The sequence below is a fragment of the Phyllostomus discolor genome, chromosome 12, assembly GCF_004126475.2.
Source record: "Phyllostomus discolor isolate MPI-MPIP mPhyDis1 chromosome 12, mPhyDis1.pri.v3, whole genome shotgun sequence".
Taxonomy (NCBI): Eukaryota; Metazoa; Chordata; class Mammalia; order Chiroptera; family Phyllostomidae; genus Phyllostomus; species Phyllostomus discolor.
In genome coordinates, this window is record NC_040914.2 from 23,546,208 (window position 1) to 23,562,576 (window position 16,369).

At 39.9% G+C, this 16,369-nt stretch overlaps 1 protein-coding gene across 1 annotated transcript in view; it reads right to left on the reverse strand.

The window, feature by feature from the left end:
* LOC114511114 (zinc finger protein 420-like) overlaps window positions 1-16,369 on the reverse strand; it is a 132,680-nt gene that overhangs the window by 3,586 nt on the left and 112,725 nt on the right. Inside the window, 3 exon segments of the mRNA XM_036012894.1 lie at window positions 151-224; window positions 9,481-9,607; window positions 13,118-13,161. Coding sequence (XP_035868787.1) covers window positions 151-224; window positions 9,481-9,607; window positions 13,118-13,161 — 245 coding nt within the window.

Genomic DNA, 16,369 nt, shown 5'->3' on the forward strand with positions numbered 1-16,369 from the left:
ATCTATTTTTAACCTCTTTGGGTAACAAGGATTTTATTATGAATAATTATCCTACACAAGTTCTGTGCACTTTAACATTCTTTTTTCTTGTCAAATACTTTTTTATCAGCCTTTCATTACATTATCAAAGGCACATCTTTCATATCTTACCAGTATCGTTTTAGAGAATAAACCTTCTATTCCTGGCTTTTGCAACACGGACTGGTTATCTTCAGATGACATAGCTGAAAGATGCAAAATAAAGGTTCACAGTTATGACACTCAAGATAATGTACATTGAAGTTAAGCAATTATTGAATATATTTTTTAGTACTTCAAAAATGTTAAATGTTCAAAGCAAGACCAAGAAAGGTACAATGAAAAGAAACAGAGAGTGCTTACATTTGGTAACCATACTGCTACACCCCCTGGCACACGATGGCAATATTATAAGGAAACTCTCAGTTCCCAGTTTCTACTCTGAAGAGATGGAAGATACAATTGTGTTCAATTATCTAGCTATTTGTCAGTGTCTTTGAAATATGTTTTTCTGTTTTATATGACAGAGTGCTAAAACCATGTCAATAAGAGGTGCATGCATTGTAGTGCATACTAAAAAGAAGAGTAATTGATAACTGACCAAATACCAAAGACAGAGCAGGATTAAAGACTAATGTCAAGCATACAAAAAATGTATGGAAAGATTTTATGACAGTTGTTTTTTCATTATATTACCAAAAGAAAACAAACTAAATATAGACAAATGGGATTACACCAAATATGAAAACACCTGCACATTAAGGTAAATACACAAAGGGTTAAAAACACAACCTGTGGAATGGAAGAAAATTTGTGCAAAGCATGTATCTTGTAAGTTTAATATTCAGAAGACATAAAGAAGTTTTACACAACATGATAAAAGAAGTAACACAATTTTTAAAATTGCCAAAGATATACAGCTAATTAATATAAAAAAAAAGCAGGAATACAGAACAGGGTGAGACAGATTCTTTAATAAGTGGTGCGAGAAAAACTGAATACCCACAAAATAATATAATTCAACCACTTTCTTTTAAAAAAAAAAAAAAAACATCTTTCTTACTTTATTTTATTTATTTAATTCTAGAGAGAGGGGAAGGGAGGGTGAAAGAGAGGGAGATCAACATCAATGTGTGGTTGTCTCTCACTTGCCCCCTACTGGGGGTGGGGAAACCTGGCCTGCAACGGAGGTATATGCTCTGAATGGGAATTGAACTGGCAACCCTTTGGTTCACAAAACCACTCTTCAATGCACTGAGCTACACCAGACAGGGCTCAACCATTTTCTTATGCCCTGTACCAAAATAAACTCAAAAGGGATTAAAAACTAAAATGTAAGACCCAAAGACATGAAAACACAGTAAGAAAAGAAATTTAATAAACCCTGCCATCACTCTTAGAAATTTTTTTTAATGTATCTTGGTAAGCATAGCAAATAAAATATTAAACCAATGAGATTACAACAAAATAAATTTTTGCATAGCAAAGTAAATTATCAAGGAAACAAAGAAATATCCCAATCTATTAAAGAGGGAACGATATCCACCAACAGTGCTAAATATCCAAAATAAAGGAGGAACTTACACAATTTAACACACACACACACACACACACACAATCTGACTGAAGAATAGGGAGAAGACCTGAGTAAATATTTCTCTAAATAAGGCACAAAGATGGCCAGTAGACATATGAAAAGATGTTGAGACCACAGAGAAATACCAGCACATCATGTATCAGGATGGCAATTATCAATAAATTAGCAGGCCTGGCTGGTGTGGTACAGTGAATTGAGAGCCTGCCTGCAAACCAAAAGGTCACGGGATAGATTCCCAGTCAGGGCACATGCCTGGGCTGCCAGCCACATCCCCAGTTGTGGGCATGTGAGGGGCAATGGACGGATGTTTCTCTCACACATCACTGTTTCTCTTCCTTTCTTTCTCCCTCCCTTCCTCTCTCTCTAAATGTAAATAAATAAATCTCTTAAAGAAGTAACAAACAACATGATTGGGCAATGATGTGGAGAAATGAAAACCTTCATGCTCTGTCAGTGAGATTATAAATAAATAGGTACAGCCACTACCAAAAACAAAGTGGAAGTTCCTCAAAATTTACAGACAAGTACCACATAACACAGCAATTCCATTTCTGGGGATTTATCCAAAGAATGTGACAACACAAATTCAAAATGGAACCAAACAACTATACCCACTGGAGCATTATTTACATGATGGAAAATATAGAACAGAAGAAAAAAATGGCCATTGTCATAATGGTACCGAAGCTCTGGAATAAATGAAGAGATTTTATTTTAGTTAACATATAACGACAAAAAAATATATCTCAATGGGTCTCCTAAAGCCATGGCTCATTATGTTTATTTAAACAATTAAATAAACTACAAATATAATATCCATGTTTGTTTTTATTGAATATAAAAACAAACTTAATTTTATTCACTTCACACTTTCTCAAGGAAAATTCTTTACCAACTTTGTTTTTCAGTCCAAAGTGTTGTGATTTAAATACCCATGTCTCATCATTAAGGAAAAATACAAACGAACAAAAAAGTGATCTTCATCATGAGAAAAAACAGAGAAGCCACAAGTTGAGAAAACATATTTGTAAAAGACAATATGTAAAGGACTATTATGCAAGACAAACAAAGATGTTTTCAAACTCAACAGTGACAAAAAAGCAAACCTGAATAAAAAGGAACAAACACCTTAACAGAAATCACACTAAAAAATATATGTAGATTAAAAATTAATATCTACAAAAACATCCACACCTCATATCACAGAGGAAATACACATTAAAATAATGAAAGTTATACAAACAGCACACTTAACCCCTAATGGGAAGAATCCAGAACACTGACCACAGCAAATGCTGCTGTGGATGTGGAGCAACTGGAACTCTCATTAATTGCTGGTGAAAAATGTAAAATAGTACATCTCCTTGCAAAGAGTCTCAGAATTGTCAAAAGACTAAAAATAAAAGGGTTAGCTGGGTGGAAGGGACAAAGGGGAAAATACTGGGACAACTATAATAGCATATACAACAAAATATTTTTAAAACAACCCAAACAGCTCTCCCTGGTGTGGCTCAGTGGATTGAGCCCTGTGGCCTGTGAACCAAAGGGTTGCCAGTTTAATTTCCAATTAGGGCACATGCCTGGGTTGCAGGCCAGGTCCCTAGTTGGGGACGTAAGAGAGGCAACCCATCACTGTATCTATCACACATTAATGTTTCTCTCCCTCTGTGTCTCCATCCCTTCCACCTTCTCTGAGGATAAATAAAAAATTAAAATTTAAATTTAAAAAAAAAAACCTACCCTGGCTGGTGTGGCTCAATGGATTGAGCACTGGCCTGCAAATCAAAGGGTTGCCAGTTTGATTCCCAGTCAGTGCACATGCCTGGGTTGCCAGCCAGGTCCCCAGTAGATGTGTGAAAGACAACCACACACTGATGTTTCTCTCCTTCTCTTTCTCCCTCCCTTCCTCTCTCTCTATAAATAAAATCTTAAAAAAAAAAATCACAAAAAAGCCCCTAAACATACATTTACTACATAATGCAGCAATTGTGCTCCTTATTATTTAATTAAATATATAAAAACTTTTATCTACAAAAAAACCTACCAGAGAATATTAATAGAAGCTTCATCTATAATATCCAGAAATTGGAAGCAATGAAAATATGTCAACAAGTGAATAGATAAGTAAACTGAAATACATACAATGAAATATTCAGCACTATAAAGAAATAATACCCTGGCTGGTGTAGCTCAGTGGATTGAGCATGGGCTGGGAACCAGAGGGTAACTGGTTCGATTCCTGGTCCAGGCACATGCCTGGATTGTGGGCCAGGTCCCCAGTGGGGGCCATGTGAGAAACAACCACACATTGATATTTCTCTCCCTCTTCCTCCCTCCCTTCCCCTCTCTAAAAATAAATAAATAAAACATATTTTTTAAAAAGAAATAATACGACATGAAAAGACATGAAAGAAACCTAAACACATTGAAGTAGGAGAAAAAAATTAATCTTCCTAACAAGCTGCTCAGTTGGTTAAAGCATTGTCCAGAAAAACCAGGTTGTGGATTCAATCACTAATCAGGGCATATAAAAGATTCTACCAGTGAATTCATAAATAAGTGGAACAACAAATCAAATTTTATCTCTCTCTTCTGGTCTCTGTCTCTCTAAAATAACAATAAATGAAATTAAAAATACAGACCCTAGCTGGTGGCTCAGTGGATTGAGTGCTGGCCTATGAACCAAAAGGTTGCCAGTTCAATTTCCAGTCAGGCACACACCTGAATTGAGGGCCAGGTCCCTGGTAAGGGGTGGGCAAGAGGCAACCACACATTGATGTTTCTCTCCCTCTCTTCCCTCCTCCCTTCCCCTCTCTGTAAAAGTGAGTAAATAAAAAAAATCTTCTTTTTACAAAAAATAGAAAACAGTTGAAAGAAACACATAGAAAAGTCCAATTTCAAAAGATTACAGACTATAAAAAAAAACTACATGACATTGTAGAAAAAAACAAGATGAGAGAAACAGTAAGAAGATCAATGGCTCTAAGAGTTTAGGAGACATAGGGATAGATAAGCAGAGCACAGAGAACATTTAGGGCTGAGAAACTAGTCTGTATGCCACTACAACGGTGGATATATATCATAAGTTTTCCAAACCCACAGAATATACACAACCCAACAGTGAACACTATGGCACTAAAACTCTGGGTGACATTGATATGCAAATGTAGATTCACACATATTACAAATGTACCACTCTGGTGGGGGCATTGATGAGGGCGTGGGTTATGCATGTAGAAGCAGGGAGTGTGGGAATTCTCATTTACTTCTACACAATTTTGCAATGAACCAACTGCTCTTCGAAAACTCATTCACAGACCTCCTTCTCTGAAGTCTCTGTACGCAGGACTATGAATCTTCCCTATGGTTCTCTAAGCCCATCCAAGAAACAAATATTTGCATCCTCCATTAAAATATACACACACAATATATCACTTCAAAACAATACAAATGACCAGATTCAAAGAAACAAATAATACCAAGTTGCCAAAAATGTGGGCATCCTAGACACTATATACAGTTGAATAAAAGATAAATTGGTGCAAACAGTATGAATAACAAGAAGGGGTCTGCCAAAAAATTAAAATAATCCCTGGTTGGTGTAGCTTAGGGGACTAACCGGGGGCTAAGAACCAATGGATCACCAGTTTGATTCCTAGTTGGGGCACATGCCTGGGTTGAGGACCAGGTTCCCAGTGGGGGACCACATGACAGGCAACCACACTTTGGTGTTTCCCTCTCTCTCCCTCTCTTCCCCTCTCTCTAAAAACAAATAAATGAAATCTTTAAAAAAATTAAAATACAATTGTTTTGTCATTCAGTTCTTCTACTCAGGATATTTATCAAAAAGTATTCAAAGGAGGATTTGCAAGAGACATGTGCATACCTGTGTCAACTGTAACATTATTCACAAAACCCTGAATAGGGGGAAACACCCCCCATGTCTATGGACAAATAAATAGACTAAAAAAATTACTATATACATAAAATAAAATACTGCTCTGCCAGGAAATAGAAAATGAGGTTATAACCTGTGTTGGGAACTGCCCTGCCTGGTATCAGAAGCTGTAACCCTCGCCAAGGCTAAGGCTGAGGGAGTGGCCTTGGACTGTAAGCCAGCCAGGAGACAAAAGCTTATCTCCCTGGCAGGAGCACTGCTTCTGCTGCTTCATTCATAACTGAACCCCAATGCTTGGTCAGTTAGCCAATGACAGGTAAGATTCCCCAAAGGGGGAATGACCTAGACTAGCACGACCACGTGGGAGGCCCCCAAGGATGGACTTGGGGGTCTACAGCAAAAGGGGGTGATGGACCCTTGCTCCTCAGCTTTGACATAGCCTGAGTCCTCATCATCTGGGAGAAAATCTCCTTATCCCTTGGTTGCCTTAGTTCCCTTGCTCCACCTAAGCCTGAAACAATGACAGGGTGGTGCAGCTCTATGCTGAAAAGGGCGGGTTCCCCGGGTGGTCAGGCCTAAGAAAGAATATGTAAACTCCTGTGAAACCTGCTTTGTTTAGAATGCTCTCAGTTGAATGATAAGGGTCCAAGGAAGAAGTAAGTTTGTTCTTTAAAGTTTTACAGCTCTTTGACCCTGACTCAAAATAGGCCCTCAGACTTCCTTGTTATCTATTGTTTGATCCTTACTTCCTAGCAATAAGTAATGAGCTTTTACCTGAATTCTTATTTCAAACGAAACCAATAAAAAGCCTCTCCTGAGGGGGAATGAGGCGCTCCCCACATGAGGAGTGGCCATGGCGCCCTCCAGGAGAGAGGGTGGCCAAGGCCCTCCCCAGGTGAGGAGTGGCCCTGCTGTTCCTATTCCCCCACAGGACCTGGTTGTCTCTGTGTATGTTTTTAGCATGTTTTGACGAGCATCCACAGCCGAGATAGATACTGCTGGCCGGTATCCTCCACAAACCTGGTAGCACAAAGACAAACATTGAGGACTTTTTTTAAGTGAAGCACACAAGTAACAAAGCCACACATACTATAGAATTCAACTTAGGTGAGTAATGTCATGGTGTCCGTGTCATAGGAAAAAAAAAAGGTAGTCACATGGGCCTCGATTTTCAGGCAAATGAGAAAGTGGTTGTTTAGTGGACATTGAGACATTTCTTCAAGATTGAAGTTTCAAAAGATCAGATGCACAACAAGGAGAATATACTTAATATGACTGAACTACAGAGTTACAGAAGGTTTAGAGGGTAGATCTTTTTTCTCTTTTTTTTAGATTTTATTTTCTTTTTTAGAGAGAAGGGAAGGGTGGGAGAAAATAGGGAGAAAAACATCGATCAACTTCCTCTTTCTTGTACATGTTCCAAACAAAAACCAAACCTGAAACCCAGGCATGTACATGCCCTGACCGGGAATTAAACTGGCAACCTTTGAGTTTGCAGGACGAAGCTCAACCAGTCAACTGAACCACACCAGTCAGGGCAGTTTTTTATCAAAATTTAAAATAAAATATAGTATCTAAAAGAGTTATAAAACTTTGCAAAAATAACATTCAATTTAGAATTTTTATCTCACGTAAACAGAAGATAAATTGAATCATGAAGATATAAAATTAAGACTATTTCCAACACTCACAGGGATAATCAACAGTTGACCATTAACCAAGCTCAGAAAGAAAGTAAGGTAAGTCATAAACAAAGTAGGGTAAAAACCACACAAATGTGCACAATTTTAATAGCAATTGACATATGGCTAATACATATCTGTATAAGTCCCACAATGTTTTAAGCGTACCAAGTGGAGAACTATCATTCATGTTCCTATACAAATAAAAACCAACAATGTAATCAACTAAATTTGGGGAACCTATCATAAAAAAGGAAACATGCTGGTAAACCAGTGGGAGTTGTGGCTGAGTGAGACTGAGGGGTGCTGGAGTCCAGGTCATTCTCTTAAAGGACACGCACACAGACTTACTGGGACTTCAGCTCTAGAAAAGCAGCTTGAAAGGAACCAGGGACATGCTGGGAGGAAATGAATTGTCTGGCTTCAGGGATAAGGCTGGAGGGGCAGCTTTCTGCCACACAGCAGTCTTGTCCAAGGCCATTATTCCTTGTTGAGCCTTCCCCACCACACAGCTAGCAGGTGCCATATCTGAGTCTCCATCTAACTGGCTGACACCTTAGCCTTGTCCTAGTGATTCCTGGAGACCTTGTCCCACTCAACTTGACAGCCCACCCAAGCCATGTCCAACAGCTTTTTCATACAAATGGCCTCTCCTGCCTTATGCTTCAGACTCTCCTTAAACTCAGAAAAAAAACTGCATCTAGCCAATGCATGCCCCATACCTCTCACTCAGTGACCACACACAGAGCACTAGCTGCAGCTGGCCTCTGATCTCATCTTGGCTTCTCTGGACAACTTCACAACCAGCACAAGGAGACATCTTCGTATCACTCTGTAACTGGTGCTGAGTGGAAATGGGCAGATTGTAGGTGGTGGCTAACCTTGCACCTGAAGAGAAGACTCAGAGCCAGTGCACCCATGGACAGCTTAGGACCATGTCAGACTACAACCCTACCACTTCTACAAGCAACACACTCACAGGACAGACTCAAAGAGCACCAAAGCCTCACTGAACATTTTCCTAATATGAAGTATCTAAGAATTCTGTGACTCATTTCTACCAAAAAAGCACATTCAGTCATGTTGTCTCATTACTTCTTAATGAAAAGCAGAAGAATCTGACCGAGGTCTAATCAGAAAGCGAAAACACATCAAAGAATGGTCGCAGGCAGCATTGGACTGAACCAAAGAGAATAATAAAATGATAGTGTTGATGAAATCAGGTTAAAAATACATGGTGGTCAATGTTTGATGGTTGCCTACGGCAGTAACTTATTGAAGAACTCTGTAAGGTAGAGAGATACATTAAACTCTTCTAAACAAAGAAATCGGAGAATACAAACTGGAAATTTCATATTAGTTCATACAAAGTAAAAAGACATTGTGAAATGAGATAGAAAATTAGATTGTCTCATTTTGGGGAGGTGCATTATGCTGCAATGAAATCACTGAGTCTAAACACTGTAGAATCTTATTTGAAGCCTCCCTGGGATTAGAAATCATAAGCCAGAAAACATGACATCTGTCTTCAGGGCTCTAGGGATTTCTGCAATGGATTCTAGGATCAAAACCACTTCCTTCATAAACTCCATTCATGAGACAAAAACAAAACTTAAAAAATAAGGCTTAACTTACAATTTCTCAGCAATGTGCACAGATTGTCCCAGGTCCCCAACAAAATTGAAGAGGAGCCAGACCACCGCAGCCCTCAGAGTCAAAGGGAAAGACTTTGCCCCAAATGCTAATAGGATGACAGAGGTCACTGGAGTAGAACCAGAGTCCCAAGATGATATGGGAGCAAAGGACATGCTGGAAACCAGCTGACCCTCTATGATAGCAACAGAAATAAATCTGGGCTTTTCAAAGTCCTTTCCACTGCAGCACAGCTTCCCAAATCACACCTTAAAATCTGGCTACTTCTGTGACCTTTGGGCCTCTCACCTGCATCATCTGCTTTGCCATTCCCACCTACCTTGGGGAGCAGATATTATTTTTTTCTGCAAACATCCCAGTACTCTTTCATTTCCTCCACAACAGTGACGAGGACTGGCTTAGGGAAAACACAACCTGTTTATAAAAGAAACATTAATTTTGACAGAGATTCTCCCACTTACAATCCAGTTTGTCCTCAGGCAAGCAGACTGGTAGAATAATGATAACCTCCAATTTGTTACTGGAGAGCAAGAATCTAAAAGTCTACCATACAAAGTAGAGTCCGCAAATGATGTTAAATACAACAAAACCCTGTGTGTGGAACAGGGACTCTGAAAGGAAGTGATCCTTACCCAGGGAGACCAGGTTCCTGTAGTTCTCCGACATCACATCCATGTACAACTTTCGCTGAGCTGGGTCCAGGCATTCCCACTCCTCCTGAGAGAAATCTACTAAAATGTCCCTGAAGGTCAATTGTCCCTGAAAAATAAGACACATTTAGCAAAGGGCTACCATGAATTAATGTAATCCAACTTGAAAACAGTGTAGAAGTGGTTTCAACCTAGGAGAGTATAGTTAATTATCTAGTAACATCATTCTGACCCAGTGGTGTTCTCTAGTGTATTTTCTAACACTGAGAAATGAAAATGACATATGTCTACCAATCCACTGCAGAGACTTTACTTTTCAGAAAAATAACCTTTAAAATGAAGGGATAGCACTGGCTTGTGTGGCTCAGTGGACTGAGCACTGGCTGGCAAACCAAAAGGTCACTGGTTTTATTCCCAACCAGGGTATATGCCTGAGTTGGGAGCCAGGGTCCCGTTTGGGGGCATGCAAGAGGCAACTGACTGATGTTTCTCTCCCTCTCTTTTTCCCTCTCTTCCCTTCTCTCTAAAAATAAATAAATAAAATCTTATAATGAAGGGATAGACATAGGCATGTGGATTGTTGAGTGCTTGTACTTATATAATTCACGATCAACTGCGTGTATTTCTCAGCAGGAAAAGACATGGTGAGTTGGAGTGTAAGAGCTCTTCATGTTTAATTCAGAACACAAATAACTGCAGTTTTGTAAAAATGCAGATTATGATTCAACCATTCTAGAATGGGGCCTATGTTTCCACATCTTTAACAAATTCACTTTTATTAGTGACACCATCATCTCTGGTCCATGTGCCATATTTCTGAATAACACAAAAAGGAAAACACAGAAAATAATTCATGTGTGATTCTGAGCTGAAAGACTTTTATAAAATTTACAGTTCTGAAGGAATAAGAAACATATCAGCCATAATATTATTTGAAAATTTAGTGAAGGTAATCCTAAAACAAGATTACTCTGCCTCTTATAAGAATATTCCTGAAATATACAGTAAATCCATAGACCTTGAGTTTTACTCCAAACTGGATCTAAAATTTTCAAAAAACAAAACAGGCAAATACACAGAGACCTCATGGATGTTCAATGAGTTTCTGTAACTGAGAAGAACGAAAACATTTGAAGAGAGTAAGAAGACTCAATGTCTCAACTGTTAACATTTTATGCACACAGGCATATATACATATGGAAACTAGGTACAAAGAAAAGTGATATAAAACAGAATTTTCATGTCAATAAAATTAGATTATTTTATGATTCTATAAATCTCATAAATCTATTTGTGGATGATACCTTTTGTTTTAAAAACAAAAAGGGGAATGCATGTAATGATGAAATATAAATTAAGGTTAGTGTTTATTAGCCTTTTATTTCCTTTAAAATTTAAAAGAATGCAACATATATTAAAAGGATTTTTTGTAAATTTTCTTGAAATACGAAAAGTGATAATGTAGAGTATGTTTGTAAAATGAGTGTGGAATATAATTGAAAACTTACAGGAACAAGCCCTGATTGATTTTATCCTCCATATCAAAAGCAAATGATTTCTAAGAAATAAATATAGGGGTTTCGTTTTCCAAAGCAAACAAAAACTAAGAGAGGGTTGTTTCCAGGTAAAATGTGATGGTTTTTTCAAATTTCTTAATAATTCCCTGCTAGACTCTTATTAATGATGAAAGGGAACTATTAACTACATAGTGAAGAGACCACCTCAGCCAAATGAATACCAGGTAGACTAGAACAATGGATACCAGGTAACTGAAGCACATGGAAGGACATGTAATCACTGCTGTGACATTACTGATAAAGAAGGAAGGAAGAAAGGAAGGAAGGAAGGAAGGAAGGAAGGAAGGAAGGAAGGAAGGAAGGAAGGAGAGAGAGAGAAAGAAAGAAAGAGAAGAAAGAAGAAAGAAAGGAAGGAAGGAAGGAAGGAAGGAAGGAAGGAAGGAAGGAAGAAAAAGAGAGAGAGAGGGAGGGAGGGAGAAGGAAGGAAGGAAGGAACAAAGGGAGGGAGGGAGGGAGGGAGGGAGGGAGGGAGGAAGATTGGTCTTGCTGTTGAATGCTGGCCTGCAAAACCAAAGGTCAATAGTTCAAATCCCATTCTCAGACCAGGCCAGGGTTATGGGCCATGTCAATGGTTGGAGACGTGCAAGAGGCAACCAATAGATGTTCCCCTTGCACATCAATGTTCCTCTCCATCTTTATCTCCCTCTCGTCCCCTCTGTTTAAAATATTTTCGTATAATTTTTTAAAAAATTTTAAAAAGAACAATTTACAATAGCTAAGTGCTGGAAGCAACCTAGATACCCATCAGTAAATGAATGGATGAAAAAACTTTGGTACATTAACATAATGGAATTCTATGCAGCAGAAAGAAAGAAGGAGCTCCTACCCTTTGCAACAGCTTGGATGGAGCTGGAAAGCATTATGCTAAGTGAAATAAGACAGGCAGTGAAAGACAAATACCATACGATCTCACCTTTAACAGGAACCTAAGCAACAAAACAAAGAAACAAGCAAAATATAACCAAAGACACTGAAATAGAGGAACATGCGACAGTGACCAGAGGGAAGAAAAGAGGGGAATTTCAGGGGAGAATGGGAAGGGTTTACAGGAACAAATTTAAAGGACACATGGACAAAAAGTAGGGGAGGGTGGTAATGGGAGGGAAGTAGGGAGGGAAGGGTGGGTGGCTGGAATGGGAGTAAAAGAGAGAAAACTGTACTTGAACAATGATTAAAATAAAAAAAATAGAAAAAAATTTTAAAAATAAATCATTATGTGAAAATGATCACAATAAACATTATTTTTGCAACTGTCAATGCACATATACCTCTCACATATCAAACACAATACTGTAGTACATCTATTTTTACTTTCTTTTTTTTAAGATTATATTTATTTTTAGAGAGAGGGGAAGGAGAAAGAGGAGAAAAACATCAATGTGTGCTTGTCTCTCACATGCCCTCTACTGGGGTCCTGGCCCACAACCCAGGCATATGCCCTGACTGGGAATCGAACGAGTGACCCTTTGCTTCCCAGTCCGGTGCACAATCCCTTGAGCCACGCCGGCCAGGGCACTTAAACAACAAGTACATTTAAATAGCAAGACTTTTATACCAAACTAGTAAGCAAGTCTCTTCTATCTACTCCTCTTTGTCAGAACTTTCTGAGCAATCCTGACCAGTAAAATAAGCACTTTTTATTCCTGGTTTACAGAGTTGATTCTGCAACACATGACCTAAACCTACATTCCCTTCTCCACCAATACCCGAGCCTCTGAGCCCATCCCAACAGGGATGCTGGACAGGGGTGCCTTCCCAGGTGATGTTCACAGAAGGGATGTTTTCAGTAATTGACAGGTCATTAATTACAGGTGAAATTCGTCATGGCCTTCCATCAGTTCTGGATGAAGATAATACAGGCACTGGGACAAAGGAGAGAAGTATATAAACTGGTGACCTAACAATCATAAGAAGAAAAAGAAAATAAAGTAGGTAAAATTAACCTCACATCAGAAGCAGAGAAATAAATGTTGCAGGTTTTAAATCCACTGATGTTAGGTAGAAAAACAAACATAGCTTCTGACCCAGGATACACTGTTTACCTGAGAAGCAGCCATGTTGTCCTGGTCCTGCTCCAGGATGTTTTCTCAGAAGACGATATGCTGAGTAGTCACGTCTCTTTTTGAGGATATGGCTTTGAAGGTTTTCACATAGCCTTTTAATCTGCTTCTCGCAGTCACAAGCAGAAGGACCTGAAAATGCTGGAAAGGTTATCCTCCCTTGTCCTTTGTCACAGGAGAGTCAGGAATAGTAAGCTTGTAAATAAAGAGCACACTGGCAGTTTTCTCTTTCTTCTTTTCAGGTGCTCTCTCCCCAGACGGATGTCCACATAAACTCATACAGCAATGAGAATGTGTGCTGCTCTCCTGAACTCCAAACCCAGCAGAGCACCCCATTGTCTCCACTGACCAAAGCCTGCTCCCAGCCCTTGCAAAGGCATGCTAGCATACCTTTTCTTTCCTCTTCTCCTTCCCTTTCAACCTACAGATTACCTTTGTCCTTTCTTTCTGCTAAGTTGCAAGGGCACTTCTTTTGACTATCTATTGTTCCTACTTTTTCTAACATATGTCTTTAAATAAAAATTTTTTTTATTAAAAAAAGCATGACCCAGCTGAGTCATTCAGCTGATTGCAGCATCACCCCATATACCAAAACACTGGCGAGTTTGATTGCTGGTCAGAAACTTTACTTAGGTTATAGGTCTATACCCTTCGAATCGCATGTGGGAGGAAGGCCCATTGATATTTCTCTTTCACATCTATGTTTCTCTCTCTTTTCCTCTGTCTCTAAATCAATAAGTATACCATGAATGATTATTTTTAAAATGCACCCAAAGCACTCCTACAAATTCCCAGCTGCATCTTAGCATAACCTGGAGCACCTCAATAAAACAATAATGCTCCACCCAGAGCTTGTATAGCTCTATGGATGACATAGCTGATGTCATTCTCAAACTTCTCAAGTGATGTTTCCACATGTGATGTGTCCATCTCTTTCTCTCCTCTCCCTTCCCATCTAAAAATAAATAAATAAAATCTTTAAAAATAAAAAAGCAATATAAAATAATGCAAGATATGATACTGAAAACTTTAAAAAATATTTTCTATGATAATGTTAATTACACAATCAATACATGTGCTTTCTGGGAACCATATTTCAGGTCAATCCAATATTTCTGTCAGTATTTTCAGAGAATGGACAAGAGGGGCTTGAGGGGAACAGCTCCTTTGTGACTCAGTAATTCAACAAATCACATAACGGAAGGAAAGAGTTGGGGAACGTTGGAGAAACTCATGAAACTACGTTCTGACTGTAGTAAGATTATACACACCCTTACCCATTGCACAGTGAAATAACCTGGTATTATTACTAAGTACCAATGGATGCTCCAACGTATGAGAAAGAGTAGAAAGGATGCAGGACTCAGAATTTAAACTACACACAATATAGTCAAAAGGAAAACTATCTGGAATTATTTTTTTTAAGGTAATGACTTCTAAGGTTAAGTTTTGCCCTGACTGGTGTTTTTTCAGTGGGTTTAGCATCCTTCTGCAAACTGAAAGGTAACTAGTTTGATTCCCAGTCAGGACACATGCCTGGGTTGTGGGATGGGTCCCCAGTTGGGGGTGTGCAAGAGGCTGCTGATTGATGTTTCTCTCACAAATTGATGTTTCTCTCTGTCTCCTTCTCCCTCCCCTTCCCTCTCTGAAAAAGAAGTAAATTTAAAACAAACATAACACCAATGCTTATTTTAAAAGTTAATAACTATTTACAGAAAAGATACCCAACAGACTAACATTTATATCAATATGTTTTTTAAAGATAAATTCAATGTGAGAGGTAGTAGGAAAAAAGCAAGTATAATAAAGAGGGTGAGGGGAAGATCCAATGGTTCTAATATTCCCGGAAAAAAGCATCATGTGAGAGAGCAAATAATTATAAAACTCACAAGCCCTATAAAGTGGAGATTTGTAATTCCAATTCAAATTAAGTGAAAAAAATTAGCAAGTGTTAAACCACAAGCTGATTATCTCACAACTTAATCATCCACATCCAGGTTCCCATTCTACCTGGTACTATATTTCTGCGTATGGATCTGTTTTCTGTCTCTCCCGTTTCGTTCTCTCTCCCTGTTTCTCTGCACTTTTGTCCTTTCCTGTGTTTCCCCTCCAACCTCCCTGCTGCTCTTTCTTCCCTTTTCTCTATTGCTGTACCTACACAAGTTTCATGAAACAACTGAAAACTATTTCAGTTGCACTTTCTCCCGATCTTCTGATTGCTCCCATCTGCCTACCACTATCCCCTGCACGCCGGTGTCCCCTCTGCTGCCCCCGTTACATCTTTCCTGTCACCCCCCACTCTCAACGGGCTGACTCAGTGCCGTTCTCACTCTTAATCCGTCATGTCCAAACCCCCTTTCCGTCCTGCTCTCTCTCCCTAACCTCGTCCCCTCAGAACCAACTCCCTCCGCCAGGAAGCGCCTCGCTCTTTGCTGCCCTACGTCCTGCTCACAGGCCCCTCTCCCTGTCAGCTCCCCTAGTCTCTCTGCCCTCCCCCCCCCCCCGCCCCATCCTCGGCATTTCTTCTCTCCCCCGGTCTTCCTTCTCAGGCTACTTTCCCCACCTACCCTTTTCACTCCTATGTCCCTCCCCCTCCCCTGCGGTTGCTGTCTCCTACAGTCCCTCTGCCCGCCTTTCTTCCCCTCACGTGTCCTGTCTCTCCTTATTGCGCCTCCGGATCCCCGTCACAGCAGCCTCATTCCGCTGCTTTCCCAGCCGCCCCTTGCCCGTCACCGCTCCACAAAGCCCCTCCCCGCATGGGCTGATTCGCCTCTCCTCGGAACAACTTGATTTCCCCACCTAAGACCCACTCTAGGAAGTGTGCTCTTACTGAATTCAGGGCCGCTTATTAAATGGGGACGTGGAGATCTCAGTGGGACAGACCGCAGACCCCCCTAGTCGGGTGCAATCAGCAGAGACAACAAGCCGGGGGAGGGGGGGAGGGTACAAAAGAATGCAGAGCGTCCACGCCTCAGGGTCTCACAGGGAACCCCGACTCACCCGCTATAGGAAGCTCGGAAAGGGATTTCACCGTTTTTAGTGATCCTCAGCCTTTCCCTGCCTAGGAATGAGAACTTGGAAAATTAACCTTCAACTAGGAAAACCCAAAGCAGGAAGAATCGCCTGACCTTTTGTTCTCAGTCGGTTCCTGGGTTGTAGGAGACTGCGCATGCTCCGCACTCAAAACGCTACTGGGCGGGTCAGAGCCTCAGCTGAGCGCTTCCGCAGAGTAGT